General features: G+C 34.0%; 1 protein-coding gene across 2 annotated transcripts in view; it reads left to right on the forward strand.

Annotated features, from left to right (window-relative positions):
- Positions 1 to 23,761, forward strand: part of LOC123714357 (putative uncharacterized protein DDB_G0277255) — a 157,538-nt gene that overhangs the window by 28,242 nt on the left and 105,535 nt on the right. For both annotated transcript variants that reach the window (XM_045668583.1, XM_045668584.1), the window contains exon 2: positions 11,964 to 12,121. In XM_045668583.1, coding sequence (XP_045524539.1) covers positions 11,990 to 12,121 — 132 coding nt within the window. In that variant the 5' untranslated portion in view covers positions 11,964 to 11,989. The remainder of the gene's footprint in view (positions 1 to 11,963; positions 12,122 to 23,761) is intronic.

The raw sequence follows: 23,761 nt of genomic DNA on the forward strand, positions 1-23,761 counted from the left end.
AGGAGGCGGTATAACTTACCATCAGATGAGCCTACTGTCCGTTTGCCTGCTGTTCTATAAAAATATATTAACCTCAAGTAGACAATCTCAAGAACTACTTGGCAGATTTTCATGACAACTTATTGAGCAGTATATTTTAGAATATTTAGGCTTATAATTGGTTTTATGGTATCAAGAAACCAGTATCTTTATATATATATTCATCAATATTGAAGAGTTCGCAAAGATCTTGGCCAAAAGTGTAATTTGGCAAAATATTTGCGACAATATTTACGATGCGAATTCACCCGGGTGAAGATTTGGTTGAAAGTACAAAACCTTTCTGACTTTACTCTTTTTCGTTTGAACTAATAACTAATTGATTTGACTGTAGATTTTTTTTCTCGTAACATCTTATATATCGTACACTTCATTTCGTTCAATCGAATTGCAAAAGGCCAACTATTAGACCTGTTATTTATTCGGTCATTCATTCAGAAATTTATGAAATAGTCGAACATGTATCAAAAATATACCAAGCCCTATACTGGTTTGCACTATAGGCTTTTTTCAGGCTGAATGGCAAATTGCTCGGCAAATGTAATAACCATTATTTGGCTGGGTTCGTATGAGATAGAACGTGGTTCGTTGCCAACAGAATAACATTGGTTGCGTTTTTAAACGAAATTTTGTTAAATGCTTATGTTCACAAGTTATATCGAGAATAAGTATTCCATACAATTATTTACTTCTAGTGCACGAGTTTACGTGTTGTTTTCAATATAATCTTTACTATAAGAACTGTGAAACTAACGATTCGGTGATTATTGAAGTGCTTAATTAACTTATTATATTTCAGTTGATTCTACCGAACCGTTTACCAAAAGTCGCAACATATCGAATATCGATTAAATCCTTACTTTTGCTTAGTTGTTTTTCTCCAAATTTTATATTAAGGCCAGTATGTAACCTTCGTAACGAATATTTATACGCATAATAAAGTTTTATTATATTTTAATGTTAACACAAAGTTCCGGTTTAATGCGGTTTAAAAGAAAAATTTTGTATTAGCATTTTATGTATTTTTTGTACGTTGATTAAGTAAAAACTCATGTTTTACAGGATATAAACGCTAATTAATTAATATATTATTAATTAATTTATACAATTTTTTTTTTATATAAATGATTTTAATGACAATTATCATTTTCGTAATTTTACTAAAAGAAATCTATTTGTTAAACTAGAGTTAAAAAAATTACAATAATTTTAAATTGCCTTAGAAATGAATCACGTAACAAAATGTTGCATAAATTTTAGTATGCTCATATTAAGAATATATGAACTATGCTACGCAATAAAGTACTATTGGCGTCACATTTTCATACGCAATTCGTTTAAATATTATTTTTGTTTGCCGTTTTTTCATATTATCCTGGCGGGGTTGAAACAATTAAGTTTTAATATATTTAGTTTTAATATAATAAGAAGATGTTTGTTTGTTTGCTTTAATCAAAATTTATAGCATATTTAACACTCGTACTTACGGCGAAGGAAAAAATTATGAGTAATCTTGCCTTAGACCTAACAAGTTGACGGAGTGCCTTAGGCACAGAAGGCTGACCACCTACTAGCCAAAACATTTAAAAACAAACCTGAGATCCAGAGCTTAAAGGCTGTAGCGCCACATTTAAAAACTAATAATAATAAGATAATTAGATTAGCTTGAAAATTCACTTATTATATTTGCAGAGTTGAAAGAGCGCGTAAAGTGCATAATGCAACATCCACTTAAGACGTTCTAGTTTGGACCACCGTCATCGCCAATTTCACGAACAGTTATATCGTGACCCGCTTAACCCCAAATGTCAGTGTTTACGACTTCCGAACAATATAATACGAATTTGCAAATATCACCGTTAGTTAATCGATTGATATCATATTACAGTGTGAGAAAAAGTATTTTTTGTTTTGTTTGTAACTGTTGTTTATTAATTTGTCTTGTTGTTGACGTATTAGTAATGCGAAATATATATTATTTAAAAAAGTTGTATATATTCCTTAGGGATTAAAGATGAAGCATTTTGGGGCAAGGAGTGCACATCCTCCAGCCTAGAGCTGTCTTATTTATAAACACCTCTTAAGAATCATTCACATCTCACATTGTGTATATATTGTGTAAATATTGTATGATATTATTTGTATGTATTTTATAACCTAGATTATTTTATCTTTTTTAAAATATTTAATTATGTATTTTTAGCAATTTACACTTAGTATTTATCATTGTATTTCCTTACTAGAGTTGCCTGGAAAAGAGGGTATATTAGCGATAAGGCCCGCCGCCCACAAATATATAGTGCTACAGAATGTTAATGCATACAGAAAGGGGGGTAGCTCGTCCAGTCTAACCACGATTGTGACCCGAAACCCCGTTAGACGTCATCAACGCTTGAAATCGTTTAGCAGTTTTTAGAGTTACACAGAATACTTACAAATATTTTCTCTTTATATAAGCTACGTGTATAAACCTTCAAAATTTTTTGTTCAATATATTCTACGCTTGATCAAATTGATTGACAGTGGTCTATGCTTTCATACCATCGTCACGATTCCTTCCTATTGAGATTTTATATCTATACGTAAGTCCTATTACAGGCCAGCCTCTCTTAAAGATGGTTAATATCTCCACTAGGCCCGTATAATGCACTATTGTGTAGAGGCATAGACTTTATTATTTTAGGGGGTTGCCTCATAACCCATTTTCGGTAAAATAGTTATTAATTCACTTAAACTTCTTGAAATAAACGCAAAAATATTTCCCCAATTGGCGATTGAAGACAAACATCTAGACAAATTGAAACGATGTGTCCGTTGTGTGTTCTAAAAGTTATTTTAAAAATAATGTAATTTCAATGCTACGTATTATTTTGGCCAGTTTAATTATTTGACAAATACAATCCGTTAGAGAACCGACCCAGATTGGAACTGAATCGAGAGTAATCGGAATACGCGTAACTTCCTTTTGCGTGCCTTGAGAACGGTTGTTGCGTACACTCGCAGGAAGTAGATCATATATCACAATGAAAAAAGAATAAAGTTTCAATTAATGAGGTTTTAATCTCGTAATATTTGAATAGAGAACACATACTTGGTAACTGGAATTGACACTCCCATGTCAGTGTTCGATATTCAAAAATATTTTCTTAAATGCACAGATAAGTAAAATACCACGAAAATCTCTTTATTTAATATAATCTGTAAAATTAATGCCTTGTGTATCCTTGGGAGAAATATTTATTTTATTTACTAAATTACTTTTATTTACGATTTGAAATGTTTTTGTCTTTCACTTTAGTCGTATTTATTTTATTAATATTCTTATATTAACCATACTAGAAAACTAATGAGATCTTTAGATTAGTCAAAATTGTAACCTCGACCAATGAAAACAAACGCATATTAATTAAAGCATTTTATATATTATTCAGATTTATTTATTTTTTATTCCAATAGCTTTAAATGCAAAATGATTAAAACATGGTTTGAATACGATCGTATTTTGTTTTCAATTTCAATCTGTTTTACAGCGTTGAACGGTATTTACACCTAAGAAGTTTTGATTCGCAAATCAGTTTATTGAAATAATTCGTGATAGTAAAAATAACGTTTTATTTTGCAATTGCATTTTGAAGTTTCGCCATGTTTAAACGATGATAAGATCGAAATGAACTTGCGGTTATCTTATTGTGGTTAACAACAATAGGTTTACTTAAACAAATATATGATTGCCTCATATCAATTCGAAAGGATAAATTACAAATAAAACATTTGTGTAATACTAAGAAATTCATAGTTCTTTATTAAAGATATTATTGTTTGTTTTTGTATTAAAACCGATGTAATCCAAAAGACTTACATTGATTACTTTGCGGTTTACAGATATATTTTATACATCATTAAATTATTTTTCTTAGCTAAAGTACATTTTGGTTTACAATGAAAGTTTACAATTTTAACTTCACTACAGAGTTACACCGAAATTTTATTGGAACAAGTTTTAGTAGTCTCTATAGGCCCAGTAGATGATCTGTGAGACTGAACTCTGCAAGAGCCCTGCAACCCAACAACCCTAATTTCATCACTGGGTGTTATCTATATTTACAATATAATACTTACATCTATGGTGCCTTACAGGCCTATTCAAAAAATTGATAATGAAACGGTTACGCCACTAGTTTTTTTTTTAAATTGGCGAAAATTTCGAATTTCTATTCATGTATATGGTACCTTTATGGGGTCTATAAGTACCAGTAACGTGGCCGTATCTAAACTGCACTTTCGCTGACAGCTCGTAACAGTTTCTCGGAAACTAAGTGGGCTATTGTGTCGTGAACTATGCACTGATGCAATTATTGAGAATTTGCAAGTCAACGTTTATAAAGAAATTCTACCTGGGCAAAAGCTGGGTGGCGGATTCCAAGACAATTGATTACTTTTATTCTAGGTAGTTAAAACAGGTGAATGTATTGCGTTAATGTGTCAATGTCAGTCAAATTATCAAAACGCGAAATGTCAAAAATAACGTTTACTTGGAATCTGAGAAATCGATGGAAAATCAGTGATTTTGATGTTATGCAACTGCTTTCGCATTATCATTTTCTTTTTGAACTCGCAAACTGTGGACTCTACTTCCGGTGGAGATACAACCTTCAGTTAACAAAAACACTTTGAACGCATTAAAGCTATGTATTATTTTTAAAACTTATAGTTATTTACATAATTCTAAATTTTAAATTTACATAGCTTTAATCCGTTCAAAAAGTGTTTTTCTTAATGTGTAAAAGCTATTTTAACAAAAGACAATACAACCTTCAGTTGTTTTAAAAAAAGAACATACTCCTAAAAGGCGTGTACATGGCTGCCATTTGGGCGCCTTCGGAAGTCTAATGGAAATTTTGACTTGCAGCGAACGAAACCTTATATCTATAATATATAAAGTATTGTTATATAAGTGGAAACACCGCAATAGGAAGTCCTTGTTAATCTGTGTGAGAACTTTTAACATTACTTTTAAATCATTATTTCCTTAAGTATTACGCCTTTCATTATTGCTCTTAATTTTTTCTTTCCTGAAATCGTTAAATCTGTTACTCATTCACTGAATTTACAAGTTATGGTTAATAAACGTAAATTGATCGTTTGGTAAGAAAACTATTTGAAAATAACTTTTTCTATCGTGATGTCTATTTCACTATAAATATATTCTAACTTCAGTACATAATCAGTGTTAAATGTGTTAAACCTAACAGCTTAATAATATATGTAAGAAATTAGGCTTTTTAATACAGTATCTATACACTTTGGATTTGGTGATTAGTGTAGGTCGTAGGTTTGATCCGCGGCTGTACACATCGAACACTTGCCCGTATGAAAAGCATAATATAACCGGCATGCATTAGACCAAGGAGTTGACGAGCATATGTCGAGAAGTAAATAGAAATCTCAGGCCCATATCTAGAATTGACAATTAAAGTAATTACTTATGTCATTGAAGCGAAACCCTTCTTTACCTATATTCTAGGCCACACTTGCCTAGTTTCTAGTATCTAGACTTTCCTCTGTTTTTGCCTAGGCATATTGTGAAAGTAACCTTGAATGAAAGTTTATGAAGATTGATGGATAAATACGTAATATTGGATGTTCGCTTTTACAATAAACAATGATAATATACCATGACCAATTTACTTTATGAAAGTTAATTTAATTCAATGCAATTTCGTTCAATTTAACAATTTAACGACGTTATTACTAATGTTTCCTTTCACGTGTTAAAGTTTTTATTTTCATTTACAAACAATTCGTTAGAGATGATCGTATACGTACGTAATCATTTTTTAAACTGATTTATTAATTTGTGTCGCTAAATAGGTAGCGAATGATATTTTTGGTTCTCAGTGTGACGCCATAATATTTACAGCAAGAGATATAATTATGCGTTATACCAGTACAGATTTTTGAAGAGAAACTTCTTCATCGGCGTTATAAAAAAATAATACCGTCACGTTTTTCCGTTACGCGTTACATTTTTCCGTTACACGCCATCTTTTTCTGGTCCCTATCACGGTTGATTGGAAGAGATTAGATGTCATTAAAAAATATATATAATAACAATAACAATGATAGTAATAATTCTATTACAATTAATAAAATTCTGTAATAATCTTAGTAGTAATAAGGTAAAATGAAATAATGATGTCTATGATGATAAAAGCCTTTTGTTAAACTTTATCTTATTTAACTTTATTTAACCAATTTCTGTAAAGTTGTATTTAGTAGATCAATTTTTGAAAAATAAGGTCATAAAGAAGTTTCACTTCTTACGTGTGTATACTAGTACACGCAGACATTTATTTTATTTTAAATGGAATCTTACTGTTGGCCGAAGGACGTTGACAGCTCAGCTAATATTACCACGAGTAACACCGAGCTTTTTTTAAGTCTCATACCTTACCTAGTCAAGTAAATAAAAAAAAAATAATGTACGAAAAATAGGCGCAACTATATGTGCTGTACTACACCCCGCGTCGGCCCAAGCCGAGGTTCGAGTCTCGCAAGACGCGCCCTTGCGCTAGACGCGCGAAAAGTATATTCAGAACGGACGAGAACTGGCATGCAATTCCACATTTTTTAAAAGTATTCAATATAAATATAATAAAAAGCCGTAAAATATTTGAGGCTTATGTTTAAATACTGTTTACTTGTTATACGATGAAATAGTTCTTGTAAAGATGTTGCAGGTTATGTAAATGATTGTTATGTAACTGATGTTGTTATAATCGTACTGCCATTTTATACTAATCTTTGGCTTTTAGACTATCCTAGTGTAATCTGTTCAATGTTGTTCAGTGCGAATTTGATTCTAGTTGATTTAAAACGAAATATCGATCATCTCGATAAAAAGTATCCAAATCGAATTGAGCTTTTGTTGTAGTTTTTTATGATTGTTATTGTTATTTTAATAACGCTATTCGATTATTGCAAGTGTTCAAAATTAAGTCATGTATACATTTTTGGCAATGAATACATTCTGTAATAAGCATTTGGCTAGGCCTACTGATAAATATGAGATTATAGTAAACCTTTTTTATTCCAAGGTTAAGTATGAACAAAGTATGACATTCTTGCTTACGAATGAACTATGTGCATATTTCAACGTATTTAAAATATTTATATAGCATAGCAGCTAGTACATGTATACTAATAATCTAAAGAGGTAAAGTAAGCGGTACCTCTGGAACTGCTGAACGGGTTTTGAAAATTATTTTACTATTAGAAAGCCACGTTTTAATATCATAGAGTATAAATCAACCCGAAAATTAAGGCTTGAGTGGTAGTCGAGTTTTCAAAGCAAGTCGGAAAAAAACACTGTCGAACGAAAACGTTACTTATGAACGCTGCCTTAACAGAGAGATATATAATTTAGTGAGATAATCTTGATAATGCATACAAAAAGTCTGTACTATCACTGACTTTTTGTATGCATTATTATGTCAAAAAGGTCATATTAAAAAGGCACATTTGCAGTTAAGATACAAGTACAAAAATATTTTAAAAAATGACTCTAGTAGCCCCTTCCAAAAGGTAGTTTTATATCGAGAAGAATAGTCAAGAAGCTTCACATTTACTGTTATAAATAGTTTTTACCTTTCCTATTACATGAAAATAATTCCTCCAACTGTGCCTATCCACTTGTCCGTGATATACTCAAAAACTACTGCAATTGCGGTAACACCAATATCTTGAATTATTTATGAGGAAGATAACTCCTCAGATTGCCCGTTAGAAGCCTGAACGGGTCGTTAGTACTAAATAATTTCATAATATTTGTGCAGTGATTTTCGTTTATTTCCTTTTCACAAATTGAGCGTTTATTTCTAATTGAAGCACATTCTCTGGAGCCGAGTAAATCAACAAATGTGACGCAATATCAAACGGTATTGTCGCCACTCCAGAACTACAATGAGTGCCGAACAAAAATCAGTTTTGAGTGATGGAAATAAGTTCTAAATTGGTCTGTGCTACGCCGTCATTAAGCTTTGGGGCTCGAGTTTTGAATTACATATGTGTTTAGATTAAATAGGAGCAAGTTAAAGAAATTTTTGGTTTTTATAATTGCAGATTGATGAACCACAAATATAAAAATTATGGTTACTGACTTCTATATTCCAATTTGTTTCTCAAGTCTTGTTTTGTGACGAAACTTCTATGAACGTTTTAAATACTCTTTAAACTAGGTTTCAAAATTAATAGTCTGTAGCGCATGACTAAGAGAACTGTCATCATTAAAAGTATGTATTGAATTAAAAATATTCCAAAGAGGTTGTCTATTCATGACTAGAAAATACTAAAATGATACTTTTTCCTTAGTTTATTTCTAATCAAATTTCATTTATCTGTATTTGTTTATACTGACATTGGTTAAGAGATGCTGTGCAGCGACACCTACAATTTGCGTATACATATCACTGCGATGGCGTCATACCCTAAAATGTGCTAATGAAAGTTATTCCGGCGGCTAAGGATATATACAACTTCTTAACTGGGGCCTACGGGCCAGTTGAGAAGTTTAATATATTCGACGATACTCCTTTTAGGTTGGAGAGCAATTACAATATATAGCAAAATAGTTTAGCGTAACTAAACTAAAATATTGTGTACGAATTTTGTAATATCAAAAATCGACACCCTTGTAAAGTTTCTGATTATGGAAATGAGTTTAAAAGCTGTTACTTGAGACACTGAAAATTATGCCTCTTTATATAATTCAAGCTTCCTACTTAACATACCTTCTATATACCACCATATATGGTATTATTTGGTGCAGCGTAATTGTTTCCTCGTTTGCTAATTACAATCAACTAAAGATTATCTTAAGATTAATTGTATGACGTATTGATAATGTTAAAATAGCTAAAAGCTACGGTGACAAATATGGTCTTAGACATGTTTATCGCTCACTTATTTTGATTACCCAAAAATGTACCTTGCTTAATACATAATATCCGTAAGTGGGTCTGTTTTGTGATGCTAATTTAACATAATTGAGTACGCAAGAGCATGCTATGAATAATTTGTATTGTATATATAATACTAAACTTAAAGTAACTGGCATCTTACTACTATGAACCAATACTTCTTTGAAAATAACTAAAAATTTAATTTGTTGCTGTTGTTTGTATGATCTTTAAGAGTAGGTGAACAATATGTTTTTGTTTCATACATACTGATTTGTAAAACAAATTAAATAAAAATAAGATATTTTACAAAAGCTTGCCATCACTCGAACATTGGAACATAAAGGAATAATATACAACATTTATTGTGACAAGCACATATATATCATAACTGGCACGAAGAGCAAACAAACATCGATTCATTAATTAATAAAGAAAAATTAATGGGAAATGTAGGTTAAGAGTTTTTAAATACTGTATATTTGTATATAGGAAATAAATCATTTATGTTCTAATAAGAATAAAAAAATGCAAAAATTACTAGAAAAATGTAAAGAATGGAATACTGCCACAGGGACTAAACTTTTAAAATATGTTTTAATTTTCTTTTTAATTATTTTTATTAATACTATGTAGGTTAAGAATTCTATAAGATTACGTCGTACTGTATTCTACTGTAGAGTACTGCTGTAGAGGTTCAATCCATATTTGTGCTGCAGAAGCGGACCGTTCGGGCTATTCGTTGTTTCCCCAAGGGGGTCGGTACGGAATAAATTTAAGGAAATAAATATTATGACACTAGTTGGTCAATATATTCTTAAAGCCTTGTTGTGTGGACAAAAAATTTAAGCTATTTTAAAACAAATGGTGATTTCACCTCTATAATAGTCGAAACAGAACTAATTTAAGCAAACGACCAACTAGGCTTCAGAAGATACACCACTCCTTATATGGAAATTGTATTCGTTTTTATAACAAACTCCCAAATGAAATTAAAGAATTATCACTAAATAAAGTTAAAGCTCTCGTTAAATGTACATCACTTAATAAAGATTTTTATAAATTTGACGAATATTTAAAATGGTACAATATCTTGGGATTGATTTGCTCCAGTTCAAACAATTTGTGTGCCTTAAAACTTAGCGATTAAAAAGAGTGTTAGAGAATTTCTTGCCAGTTCTTGTCCGCTCTAGGGCCTTGACTTGTGAACTGGTAGTATATGTAAAGTTATAATTAATTTAACTTCTTTTCTGACGTTCAAAAGTGTATTTGTATACCCATATCAATAAAGTTATTTTGGGTTTGAATTTGAAAATTATAAATACTGTATATTCGATTGTTATGTTTAGGTAATAAATGATATGCTATATGGAATGAAAACTTGTTTATGTTAACCATAATTGTACGTATAAAAGATACATCGTAACATGTAATAAAGAAAATTTATTCCAATAATCTATATCCAGATTTAGCTCGTGACAAATTTTTATTTAAATTACTTACCCATCAGGACGAATAACAACTCATTGACAGTTATCATTGGGGACCTATATCCACTGAAGTGAAAAATTGCTCAACTAGCCCCGTAGGATAGGTGATGGTTTTATAGTCACATATCTTTCTCGTCCACAAACCTGTAAAGACCAAAATTCCAAGACTTGTTTTTTCTTTAGACTAAGGAACTATAATAACCACTTAGATCTTACACACGAATAAGCCTGTCACTCATTTGCTCGCGCCTCCAGCGACTCTCAGACTAGGGCTCTTGTCTAGGTGCCAAGAAATCTGGAGATGTCGCGGTTATGAGATTTTTATTTTTACCTCTATTTTTGTGAGTTTTTGATAAGAGTATTTTATGTTTAAGAAGACAATGAATATGTTGATTAAGCGCCCGTAAATGCAATGTATATTTAATAACAATGAATCAGTCATTGTTAAAAACAATTTGTGTATTGTGAAATATAGTTAACGACTTGTTGACATATATACACTGCGAATACGCAGTTAGCAGCAGTGTTGGCCTAGTGGCTTCAGCGTGGGTCTCTCATCCTTGAGGTGGTAGGTTTGATATCTGGCTGTGCACCAAAGCACTTTCTATCTATTTGCGCATTTAATATTAAGAGGCTGATCACCAACTTGTCTATTAGATACACATACAGAAATCTGAGACACAAACCTAAAGAGGTTGTAGCGCTACTGGTTTTTTATCTTTTACTATGTGTGTATTGTATTCGTGGTCATATTTCGCTTTGTTCCGGTCTGATCTGTTGGTGGTGTGTATGGTATCTTCTCGCGTTTGAGTAGCAGAGAAGTTGCTTAAGTAGTGGAATACGAAATTTGAATAAAACCTAGGCCTTTATATTAACGACGCAGCGTGAAATAAGACTGGATATAATCACCAACTGGTCCCATTTCAGTAAACGAAATCATTAAACCGCGATAGAATCAATTGACCAATATGTGGGCGTATATTTATTTTGTCACAATAATAGGCTGATAGAGGTATAGTATACGATTATGTAATAAATAGGCCGTTGTTATCGGCTATCAATGATATTGTATAGAACCGATTTATATTCGTAATAGAAACGAGATATCGTATGCGGTTATAGTTTGTATGCGTTTAGAAAATTAATTGTATTCCGTCTCCTTACCGAATAAAATCTATATATACATACTATACATAATATTAATGATAATTAGAATTAAAATTAGATGTTTTACCTATGGGCTATTGTATGTTGACATATACCTAGTCGGAACTCCAAAACATGAAATTATTTTGCTACCACAAAACAAAACTACGTAACGTAATAATCTGAAAGGAAGTAATTAAAAACTAAGAAAACTAAGTGAAATAAAACTTTTATTATAACAAAATTATATAGTCCGACTTAGTAGACTTTCCACTACCACGACACGGCATTGCTAGTGTTATATATATATTTATTTATTTTTTGTTTATAGAGCATGCGGCCGCGGGTGTGGCAGTGATGAGCGCGCGCGGCGCGGGCGGGCAGCGCTGTCAGTTAATTCTGCAGCGCTGCCTCGCCATTCACCTCGCCAAGCCGGGCACCGCGCCCGACGACTTCTGGATGTACGACTCCGGCTATCTGCTCTTCCAGGTGAGTCTTAACAATACAAAGTCTTAATTAATAGTAATAGGGAGAACTGTTTTTTTTATAGAACAGGGGTCAAACGGGCAGAGGGTCAGACGAGGTTCATCTGATGTTAAGTGTTACCGCTGCCAGTGGACTCGCGAGTGCTTTGCCGGCCTTTAAAATGCCTATAATGCCAATTACACGCTCAGTGAATTTCCGATACGTCAATTGAGTCGTTACACTTTCTTTAAATAACTATAACTAAAAATATTAACCCATAATAATATTATAAGGTCCTTCAAGAATGAGCGGACCAATTCTTAAAAGGCAGGCAACGCACTCGATACCCCTTTGGGATTGAGAAGAGTGTTTATCCGGCCGTACCACTTAACATCAGTTCCTACCCGTTTGCCACTTGTTCTATAAAACTTATACATTTATTAATTTTGCTGTTTTATTTATTATGGGAAAAACAAGCAGGCCGGATACTAAGAAGAAGAAGTGTTTGCCGTTGGCCATGGACACTTACAACACCAAGAACTTTACGTCCTCAATACTGGAGACTTGTTTAAAAACTTAGATTATGTTAAAGCGGACATTTCTGCATTAACACTAGGTTTATTTCGGAAACACTTGCGAGCATTTAGCCACGGGCGAAATGAAACATGTATGTCTAAAATATCGATTAATTTATAGATATTGATTAATGACGGTACGCGATCCTCAATCACAAGGCAATTAAAAATGCATGTGGTTGTATAACTTTAAATGGCCTAGATATATCAAGTGTATAGCGAATCCAATTGAAATGGTTTTACGATTACCTAACACTAAATATTACTTTGTACTACAGAAATTACTATCAAGTAGTCAGTTAATAGCTCAAGGCAGCCATATAGGTCGTTCGTTGCAGTGACCTATAAAATGCTGGATAAGATCAGTGATAAATCAGATTTTCAGGAAATTTATCTATGAAATTCATTTCGCTTCGGTCCGATAATAACTGTAATCAAGGTTTCTGTTTTTTCTTATTTATATAATAAATAAAACAGTGGCGCTACAACCTTTTTAGGTCTGGGCTTTAGTTTTCTGTGTCTGTTTCTTGATGTGTAGGTGATCTGTGCCTGACACACGCCGTTGACTTTATGGGTTTAATCGACGGAGGTTTTCTCACGATGTTTTCTTTCACCGTTCGAGCGAATTTTAAATGTGTACATAGCCGGGGATCAAACCTATAACCTCAGGGATGAGAGTCAATCGCTGAAGCCAACACTACTTATAAGGATAACTATAGATTAATCTACCAAGGGATAATTTGATGAATACGCCGTAATAAGCATAACGCACGAAGATGGATGTGACCTACACAGAGTCACTGTGTGAAGAGTGGTCTACACAGAGACCAGCTCTTTTGTCTTAGGTCATACTAAGCACTCGCGCGTGGATTGGATGTCACAAGCTACTTGGCAGCTGATAAACGACCGTAGGGAACTCCACCTAAAACTGCTAGGAACCAACGACGAATTACTACAAGCCGACCTCAGACAGCAGTATCGGGAGATTCGAGATTCTATCGCAGCTCGCGAAAGGACAGAAGGTTGTGAGTTGACGGTATTACTGACCACGCTCAATTGCCGCTAACACCGGCAACATGGGAGAACTGTATAAAGCGACTAAAATCTTGGCAGGAAAGATAAGTCAGCATAAAAAGCCTCTAAAATCACAAGACGGTCAACTTATCGTAACAGCAGAAGGGCAACTACGACGCTCGCGTGAACACTTCGAGGAAACCTTTCGTCCCACAGCTACGCATGGAGGCATGCAAGACATTTCCACATTTCTACCACCCAGGCCACTAGACATCGATATCGAACCACCTACACGTGATGAAGTGGAGAGAGCGGTCTTGGGTCTTAAGACTGGTAAAGCACCAGGGCTTGATTTAATAGCCGCAGAAATGTTAAAAGCTAACTTGGCTACTACCGTCGACACGCTGACACCTTTGATTGGGAAAATCTGGGCCAGCGAGAAGCTTCCGGAGGACTGGAATAGGGGCCTTCTTATTACTGTGCCCAAAAAAGGTGATCTAAGCCAATGCAGCAATTGGAGAGGTATCATCTTGCTCTCGGCCCCTTCCAAGGTTTTCTGCAGTATTATCTTGGACAGGTTGTCTGCAGCCGTCGAGCCTCTCCTTCGCATAGAACAAGCTGGCTTCCGGCCTAACCGCTCGTATACCGACCAAATTAACACTCTTCGTATCATTCTCGAACAGGCATTAGAATGGCAGAGAGAGATTTATCCTACCTTTGTTGACCTCGAAAAAGCTGTCGATACGTTGAGATGGAGCAGCATATGGTCGCGACTCTCTAACATTGGTGTCCCGCCAAAGATAATTAACTTAGTTAAGGCCAGCTATAGGAACTATTCTTGTAGAGTGATTCACGATGGTCTCGTCTCAGACGATATTCAAGTGCACACAGGCGTCCGGCAAGGCTGCTTACTCTCGCCACTACTTTTCCTGGTTGTTCTCGACGGGGTTATGGATCGCATACATAAGAACCAGCGTCGCGGAATAGAGTGGGGATTAATCAACATCTTAGAAGATTTGGATTATGCCGATGACCTCTGTCTGCTGAGTCACACGCACCGCGACATGCAATCTAAGTTGGACGACCTGGAACGCGAGGCGGGATTTGCGGGACTCAAAATCAATACCCGGAAAACGAAAGAAATGCGTGTTGGAGTTGAGAATCGCACCCCAATGCGGGTGGGTGCAGAGGACATAGAAACAATTTGTTTACCTCGGAAGCGTCGTGTCTGAAACTGGAGGTACAGAAGAGGACATCAGTTCGCGCATTGCCAAGGCCAGAGCAACCTTTGCACAACTTCGGCCTATATGGCAGTCACGGATGATGACGCGTCGAATCAAGGTTAAAATATTCGGATCCAACGTCAAATCTGTGCTGCTCTATGGGTGTGAAAAGTGGAAGGTCACCAAACACATCTCGCACCGACTCCAAGTCTTCGTTAACCGCTGTCTTCGCCATATTCTGATTCTGAACATCTACTGGCCTGAAAAGATCTCTAACGAGCAACTTTGGGAGCGCTGTCGAGAAACCCCGATCAGCCAGCAGATCAAGCGACGCAAATGGAATTGGATAGGCCATACACTCCGAAGGGATCTCAATCATATTCCCAAGCAGGCGCTTGATTGGAATCCGCAAGGAATGCGGAAGCGTGGCCGTGCCAAACAAATCTGGCGCCGAACAGTTGCGGACGAGGCAAAGAGAGCCGGAAAGACTTGGAGCGAGGTGAAACACGAGCCTCAAGACCGAACGCGATGGAGACTCACTGTGGACGCCCTCTGCCCCACCTTGGGGTTATAGGACATTAAGTCAAGACGAAGATGGATCCTCACAGCTAAAGAAGAAAAAGCTAATCAAAAGCTTTATAAAATCCGTTTATCCACTAGGCCAACCCTGCTCACTTTTCTGATTAATATTGCAAAAAAAAAACTATTCATATGATACTTTATTTATTATATAGGTATACATAATAATATTTTACCTTGTTTTGGATTTTAAAAGTTTCTTCCTATGTGAATGATTCAATGGGTTTGAAGTGTTGTGCCAAAGAGGATTATAGCTAGGGTTGTATACATTTTGAGCATAACTTATGAAGAGGCTCTAATATTTTATTTACTATACGAACCATTGAAAATATAAATTTAAGAAAATACTTTTTAAACGGATTGAAGATCTATGTATTGTTATTATAAACTTAAATTTAATTTTTTCCGACGTTTAGCGTGCTTTACAGCGTGCTTTACACGATAGCTTCAATCCATTTAAAAAGTGTTTTCTTAATGTGTAAAAGCCATGTTAACAAAAAACATAATATAAATTACATCATTACGTAATAAGTGGTATGAAGGTCGGTACCATCTCATTAAACAAGACCATCTTTAATGAATTAGCCTTTAAAATTAAGGACATTTGCAATTTGAGCACGGGTGGTGGGCGCTACAATGTTGATCATTTCGACACCTAAAATCAATTTGGATTTTAAACACTACGCCGTATATGTAGAGTTGAAATTGTTTTATATTGCGGTTTATCGACCACTATTGAAATAAGAGCAGTAAATGAAATGGTTTTGTTTCGCGATACGGGTCTCAAGAATTTAATCCTTGCAAGGCGCCATTCCAAATGAGTCATCACGGTAAAGGTCAGGCAGCCTGTATGAAAAATATGTTTGTTCCTGATCTTTCTCTTAGTTCAAGTGAACATTTGAAGCCCGCTTTTTTATTTTTTTAGTTAATAGGAGGCAAACGGGCAGGAGGCTCACCTGATGTTAAGTAATGCTGCCGCCCATGGACACTCACATTGCCAGAAGGCTCGCAAGTGCGTTGCCGGCCTTTCAAAAATTGGTACGCTCTTTTCTTGATTGGTTCCGAAATACTTCAGTGGGCAGCTAGTTCCATTGTGGTGGTGCGCGAAAAAAACTGCCTTGTTAATTCATCATTTCGGCGACAGTTACAGTAATAAAGATGGCATTATGTATTTATTTATTCGGAGCAAAATACTCTCTGAAGATTTGTATGAAACCATTTGTTATAAAGTAAATTTTAGTAAAAATATTCGAACAATTTATACCTGATACATTGTTTGTAATATTAATAAGATACTAGCTGACCCGGCAAACTATATATATTATTATATATACTATTCCAGGAAACATTTTAGTTTATTAAAAATAACCTATCTTATATATGCATAAAAAATTCATAAGCATCGGTCGAGCCGTTTCGGAGGAGTATGGGAACGAACATTATGACACGAGAATATTATAAATATATAGTTATGAAGTTAGATGAATTATGAAGAATCTGTATACAGGAGCCATGATATTGGTGTACAATTATATGTAGTTCTTATATGATATATAATAACATATTATGAACCAATTCATCTGTAGCTAGACGTACTGAACATAGGAACGTGTTACTTACACCCTCCTTAACGCCACACTCGTTATCAGTGATAGTAGTGAGCCTTCTATCAGCTATACATCATACAAAATACTCATCAGAAATGTCTTCTTTCGAGATGTTTGATGACTAAATATTAATTACGTGGGTATAATTCTTCGCATAAAATAAATTTAAGCAAACATTCAAACACATGTAATTCCTATACCCCATGCCCCAGCAGTAAACTGAACGTTATACGGTTCAATATTTAATTTTCAGTCTGCAGGGGAAATTACGAAGCGGCAGACAAAGATAGCTTTCAACAAACAAAGGCGAGTGAGCTTTTGTTTGGCGAATTGAAATAACGAACCATTTATTTTTAAACGGATTTTATAAAGCTTTTGATTAGCACTTTCTTCTTTTGCTGGGAAAAATGAGGTTCATCTTCATGCGTTATGCTAATTACAGCGTACTCAGAGTCATATATTAAATTATCTCTTGGTAGATTAATCTATACTTATCCTTATCTATAAGTAGTGTTGGCTTCAGCAACCGAGTGTCATCCCTGAGTTCGTAGGTTTGATACCTGGCTCTACACCAATGGATGGTAAAAAATCGTGAGGGAACCGGCGAGCGTTAGAATCCATAATGACGACGGCGTGTGTCAGGTGGGCGGCAGACAGGAGGCTGATCATTTATTTGACTATTACATTGACAAATGATTATTTAACAGGTACAGAAATCTTAGGCTAAGCCCTAAAAAGTTTGGAGCATCACTATATATATATATATTTGTATATAAAAAAATGAAACGTAAAATTTGTTGTTAACATCAAAACTCGAAGAGGACTAAACCATTACTCAGTCTCATTACTAAGGCACTCACGACCTTTATTTATTCTATTAATTATAACAGGTGATCCTAAATCGGCAAGAATGCATAACTAATGTTAAAAAATTACACAAGAAAAACAAAATTACATAATTAAAAAAAAACTACTTATATACACAATAGACACTAACAAATAATAGGAATTTTGTCAGTTCACGCAACGGATAACGGTGCGTTAGTTGATCAGTAAAATCACACATTGAAAACAGTTATTTAAGAAAACACTTTTTAAACGGATTAAAGCTTATAATTATTTACATAAATTTAAATTTTTTTCCGACGTTTCGCGTGCTTTGCGTGCGTGGTTACGGTGACCGTAATAATAATACATAGCTTCAATCCGTTTAAAAAGTGTTTTCTTAATGTGTAAAAGCTCTGTTAATAAAAGACAATACTATGTGCAACAGTTATTTAATAAAATAGAATGTAATTCTATCCAGGATGCAATATTGCGATTCGACCCAAACAATTCGAAATACATACAGCCGACTTGTACACCTGTGTCTGTCCGCAATATATCTTGTAAATAAACAATGGACATGGGGTAAAGGGCGAGAAAATAACCTATGACCTGGCCATTCTTTACTTTCTACGGAAGGCTTATTACTCTAATGATATGTTATTATAAGATATTTCACTTATGAACGAGTCTTTCGTGCAGTTTCTAATTGATTTTCTTTAGAAAGATTTCTGTGTTACCTTTATAGTTCTTGGCCTTAGATTTCTGTAACTGTCTCATTGCTCTTCGTTTGACGTTTTCTTTAAAGTTCTAACTGGTTTTAAATTTAAAAATACGGAAAAAAACACAAAATAAAATTGCATTGATTACACTCCATAGGCTTAGACATGGCTATACGGTAAAGAAATCTATAGAATTTTGGTTTCTACTCTATGGAGCTCTAACAAAATGTTATGGACATAAAAATGTTTGTAAAGTGCATTAGACCGTTCCTTATGACAAACTTATTTTTAACACACGTTCAACAAAGGCATTTTAGTTGTTTATTCACATTTATTAAAAGATTTTACTTTTAAAGCAGAACTAAATACAAAAAAATAGCTTGAATTTTTGTTTTGAAATTTTATTGGATTCTGAATCCGGTGTTTTGATGGATATTGCTCAGTGACGCGAAATCCCTATTCATAGCCTTATCAACGCGTCGAAGCGTCAGTTATGAAATTGAATCGATTTTAGTAGCTGCTGTGTGGCATTGCCGACATTTCTTCGTGTAAGTAATATTCTTTAATGCCAAGAGACGAGGTCTATAAGTATGGTCTATGAGCTATGAGCTAGATTAATATAAGTATGTATTTTATAAACTAGCAATGGGTAATGAGAAATGGCATCTAAATACATAATATTATATTTCAGATCTTAGCACGTATTTATAACCTAAATCTTTACTCGGTGAATAAACTTTTTAATGAAAAGAGAAAAAAAATTGTTAGACATCTGATAGCGTGGAGTATATTTAAGCTATTGATATCTTATATAAAACTGCAGTACAGCAGTTAACTGCATTGTCAACATTTTTCGCAGCGTACGTGATTTAGGAGTTTTTATTCGTCTTTTTCACTAATTAAGTTTAACGTAATTTCATACAGACTAAGGATGATTGGTTCTAATAGTATAGAAATAATTAACATCAGCCCTGTTGTTTGGAGATTTATAAAAATAAACAATCTTTGTTCAATATTAGTCTAGTTATGTTTCATTATAACAGAAGATTTTATACCAAAGATATAATTTAATTTAATTATAAGTAACATGTTACATTAAGTTCATAATCACAGCTACGGATCAATATAGAATATAGGTCTAAGATGCAAATCTTACAACAAACAAAGGGAATGATTAAGTGTCCAACAAACTTATCATTTATCGAAATTGAATGAAATAAGCTCAGCTGTCCCCAGACAGAACAGTCATAGCTGTGCGCCTGCAACAATGAATCATGGAATTGAGCTTTGTGAAGCTTTGGGACTGAGTAAGATACTAAGTTAACGAAGACTAGAGTCACGAATATCAGACATACCATAGCAAAGCTTTAACGAGACATAGACGTCAAATCCAAGGAGGCTATTGTGTTCTTTAAATGCTGTTATTGGCAAAAAGATTTCACGGAATATGCTTAAAAGAATTATTAATAATATCCATAGCGCTTAATCACCTTTATCATGAGCACACACCATACATACCCACACTTTCAAACCATCACACAACACAGCCGAATTAGGCATTACTAAGATAAATGTGTTTAATAATTTTCACTCATTTTTTCACCTGTTAAATATTTGGACCTTTTTGTATTTAATATATTAAATTCTCGTGTTACGGTATTTGTAATTAAACTCCTCCGAAATGGCTTCACCGATCTTCGTGAAATTTTGAGTGCATGTCGGCTAGGTCTGCGAAAAGGACAACATGTATTTTTCATTCAGTTAAGGTGGGTCCACGACTAAATTAAATTTTTTAGACAAAAACCTGTGTTTTTTATTATTTTATGATACAGCATACAAAAATACATACGACCCTTTTTCACCTCTCCACGAAACTCTGTTTTTTATTTGTTATTCAAAAACTTAGGACTTAAACTCTGCGAAAGATAAAAGTTCACAGAAAAGCTAAAACGTTTTCATTTCGGAATACCGAACAGTCTCTGGAAAGGCATAGCAATATTCCATGTTGGTATGTTATAAATAGGCTAAGTAAAGTCTTTGGCTATATCTTTAGTATAATTTTTTTTTCATATAATTTATGTTAGTTGTATGTTTACGAAATAAATACTCACTTTTCCCTTTTATAAGATGGGGTCAGATTTTCCATATCAAATGTCTTTTTACACAATTGGCCACTAAGTGACACGCATCAAGATGCTTTGATGCGTCCGTACAATATTATTTTGGCATTTCCTCAAGTGCTTACGCAAAATAAACATCACCTATTTAATGGTTTGTTTATAAACCGACCCAAGTGCTGATTCTTTTAAACGGCAGTTTAGTTTATACTGTGAAGCAAGAAGAAAGTTCAGAAATATCATTTTATTGATTATTTTTCAAATAAATTTTGTCACCAGATTTTCTTATAAATAAAGTTTATTATTCATTTATTCATTTTATTGTTCCTAGTTGGTTAAATAATAAGCCTCGTGGTTCTCGTTCTTTGCCAAGTGTTATGAAAATCTCGACGTTGCTTTTCAGCGTGCGTGGTCATTATGTAAATAATTATAAGTTTTAATAATAATACATAGTTTTAATCCGTTCAAAAAGTGTTTTTCTTTATGTCAAGTCTTTTAAAAATATTTCCCTCCAGTGTAAGTTCAGCTAATAGAAGTAAATACAGTGTTATTAAATTCTATTTATATATTATATATATCTCTATTCTATTCGGTTTTATTGGTCAACTATCCTATTACCGCATTTGACAGACAGTTTCTACTAAGTCCCTCTACAATCCTCGTTCAAAAATACAATACTGTATGAATGATCGATTCAACGAGTAGTTACAGCGTCGGTTAACACAGCCCTTAAAGTGTTTTCTTAACATTCTCTTGATTGTTTATCTGCAGTTCTTTGTTCTTTTAAACAAATGGTTTGCGTTCCAATTTTAAAATACCGCATTCAGAATACTTATGTACGCGAAGTTATTTTGGATACATAGTAATCGTAGAGCGGAATATCTTTAGATATATCTGGCGAAATAAGCACAATTCAATTCACATGAATTAGTAGATAGTGGAAAAAAGTATAAGATTATAAAACGATCAAAAGCTTCCCACGTTAACGACTTTTTATCGATTACGCGATTAATCGATAGTAATCTGTATGAAAGCTGGAAACGTTATTGTAAAGTATAATTCGTAATGGTTTTGAATAAGTTAGCGCCTTTGTGATCGAGTTCATATCGATTCATCTAGAAATCGCTTTCCATTCAATGAACCCGGTAGGTGAGGATAGTTTTAAATTTGGAATAGAATAATTCAATATGGTTTGGCGCGATAATGGCAAGTGTCAAAAAACGCAAAAGAAAAGATGAAACGTCGGCTCGTTCCATGTGATTGTGTTTGATCAACAGCATGTCTGCTCCGTAAATTCGTTAACACAGTGTATCCCAACCTTTTTTGGCTCGTGCCCCACCATAGCTATTAAAAATTTTATTCCTCCCCTATGTTACGTAACACGTAACGTAATTTTTAATATGAAATAAAATAATTGTTCACTTATGAAACACTTAATCACTCTCTTGTAAAATGATAGGTTTATAAACCATTTTTCAAAACATATAATGAAACACTGAAATTCAAATACTCAATAGGAAGGAATTTTTCAAATATTCCCATTAAAAATCAAATTGCCCGTCGTGACGTTGGGAAACCCTGCGTTAACGTCACTAGTACGTCCGATTGTTGAATCAAACGCACGGTTTCGTCATTTGTTTTACATTCTAACCCCTAGTCATGTATATGTATTCGAGACAAAAACAATACAAACTACTTTTTTATACAAATAAAATCTCCTTACATTCTGGAAAATGAGATGTTCGATGTTCTCTTTACAAAAATGTTACGTGAAAGTGTTGGGACTGACGTTCATCGCCTTTCTTATCATTAAAGCTCTATATGGAACAAGCTGCACACTGAAGTATTTCCAATTCATCTTAAGGCCAATGCAAGCCTTCTGGTAGTGTAAGTGTCCATGGGCGGCGGTATTACTAAACATCAGGTGAACCTCCTGCCTAATTACTGATCGACAACAATGATAATATATTTATCACAATTTACAAAATATATGGAAAAGGCTGATAGTTGTTAAATGTTAAAAGCTTCCGCCTCGTAACAAGTCGTATTTAGTATAAGCACATTTTCACTACTTAAAGATCGTCCTATAAATTTGGTATCGTTAATAACCAATCAATTGCCAACGTACTAAATACCATCGATTATAATCGATTATATAAATGTAATCTTCAATATGCCTTCAGGACAGAATCGTTGAAGGGCTTTCGATAAATGTAAATGTTTTTATTACGTATCTTCCGGTCCCAATTCAACTAAAATAGATACATTGAAATTTGAACTAAATGTTATCGTATTACGGTGGGTTTTGGTATGCGCTATACTTGTAGTTAACTACTTATAAAAAGACTAGACCTACGTTATGCAATGATTGACTCTGGAAATACTTTTCACAAGGTGATTTTATGATAAGTGGATCTTGATTTATTTGGATATATTCTTTATTAATTGTGATTATTGGGGCAATGTTAAATAGCCTGCCTTCAAATCAGAGTCGTTAAAAGCTGTTTAGTCTAAACTGACACACGCCGTCGCCTTTTTGGGTCTAAGACAAGCCGGTTTCGTCACGATTATACATGGAACCTACTCCCTCAGGGATAGTCGCACGCTAAAGCCACTACACCAACACTATTTTGAAAAACAAATACCTATTAAAATAAGTTAAAGTAATTTCTTAGATTAACGCGTTCAAAATCTTTAGCAATATTAAATTGCACGCTTGTCCAACGTCATAACATTCGTTTCCTTTATAGCCAATGACAGTATCATGATTATTATAGCCTTTGATTCGAGTAATAAAATCACCTACCAATTCGCTACCTGGCTAATTGGAATAGTCATAATACGATTAACTATAGACATTAAACACGTAACTCAATTAGCGTAAAGTCCGTCTCGGTATAAATCAATCAATATAATTTCCGTCCGTACCTATTAGATAACACAATAATGAAGCTTATTATAAATACAAGCACCCATTTCTCGGCCGATTAGATTGTATATCC

This window comes from Pieris brassicae, chromosome 9 (genome assembly GCF_905147105.1).
Source record: "Pieris brassicae chromosome 9, ilPieBrab1.1, whole genome shotgun sequence".
Lineage (NCBI taxonomy): Eukaryota > Metazoa > Arthropoda > Insecta > Lepidoptera > Pieridae > Pieris > Pieris brassicae.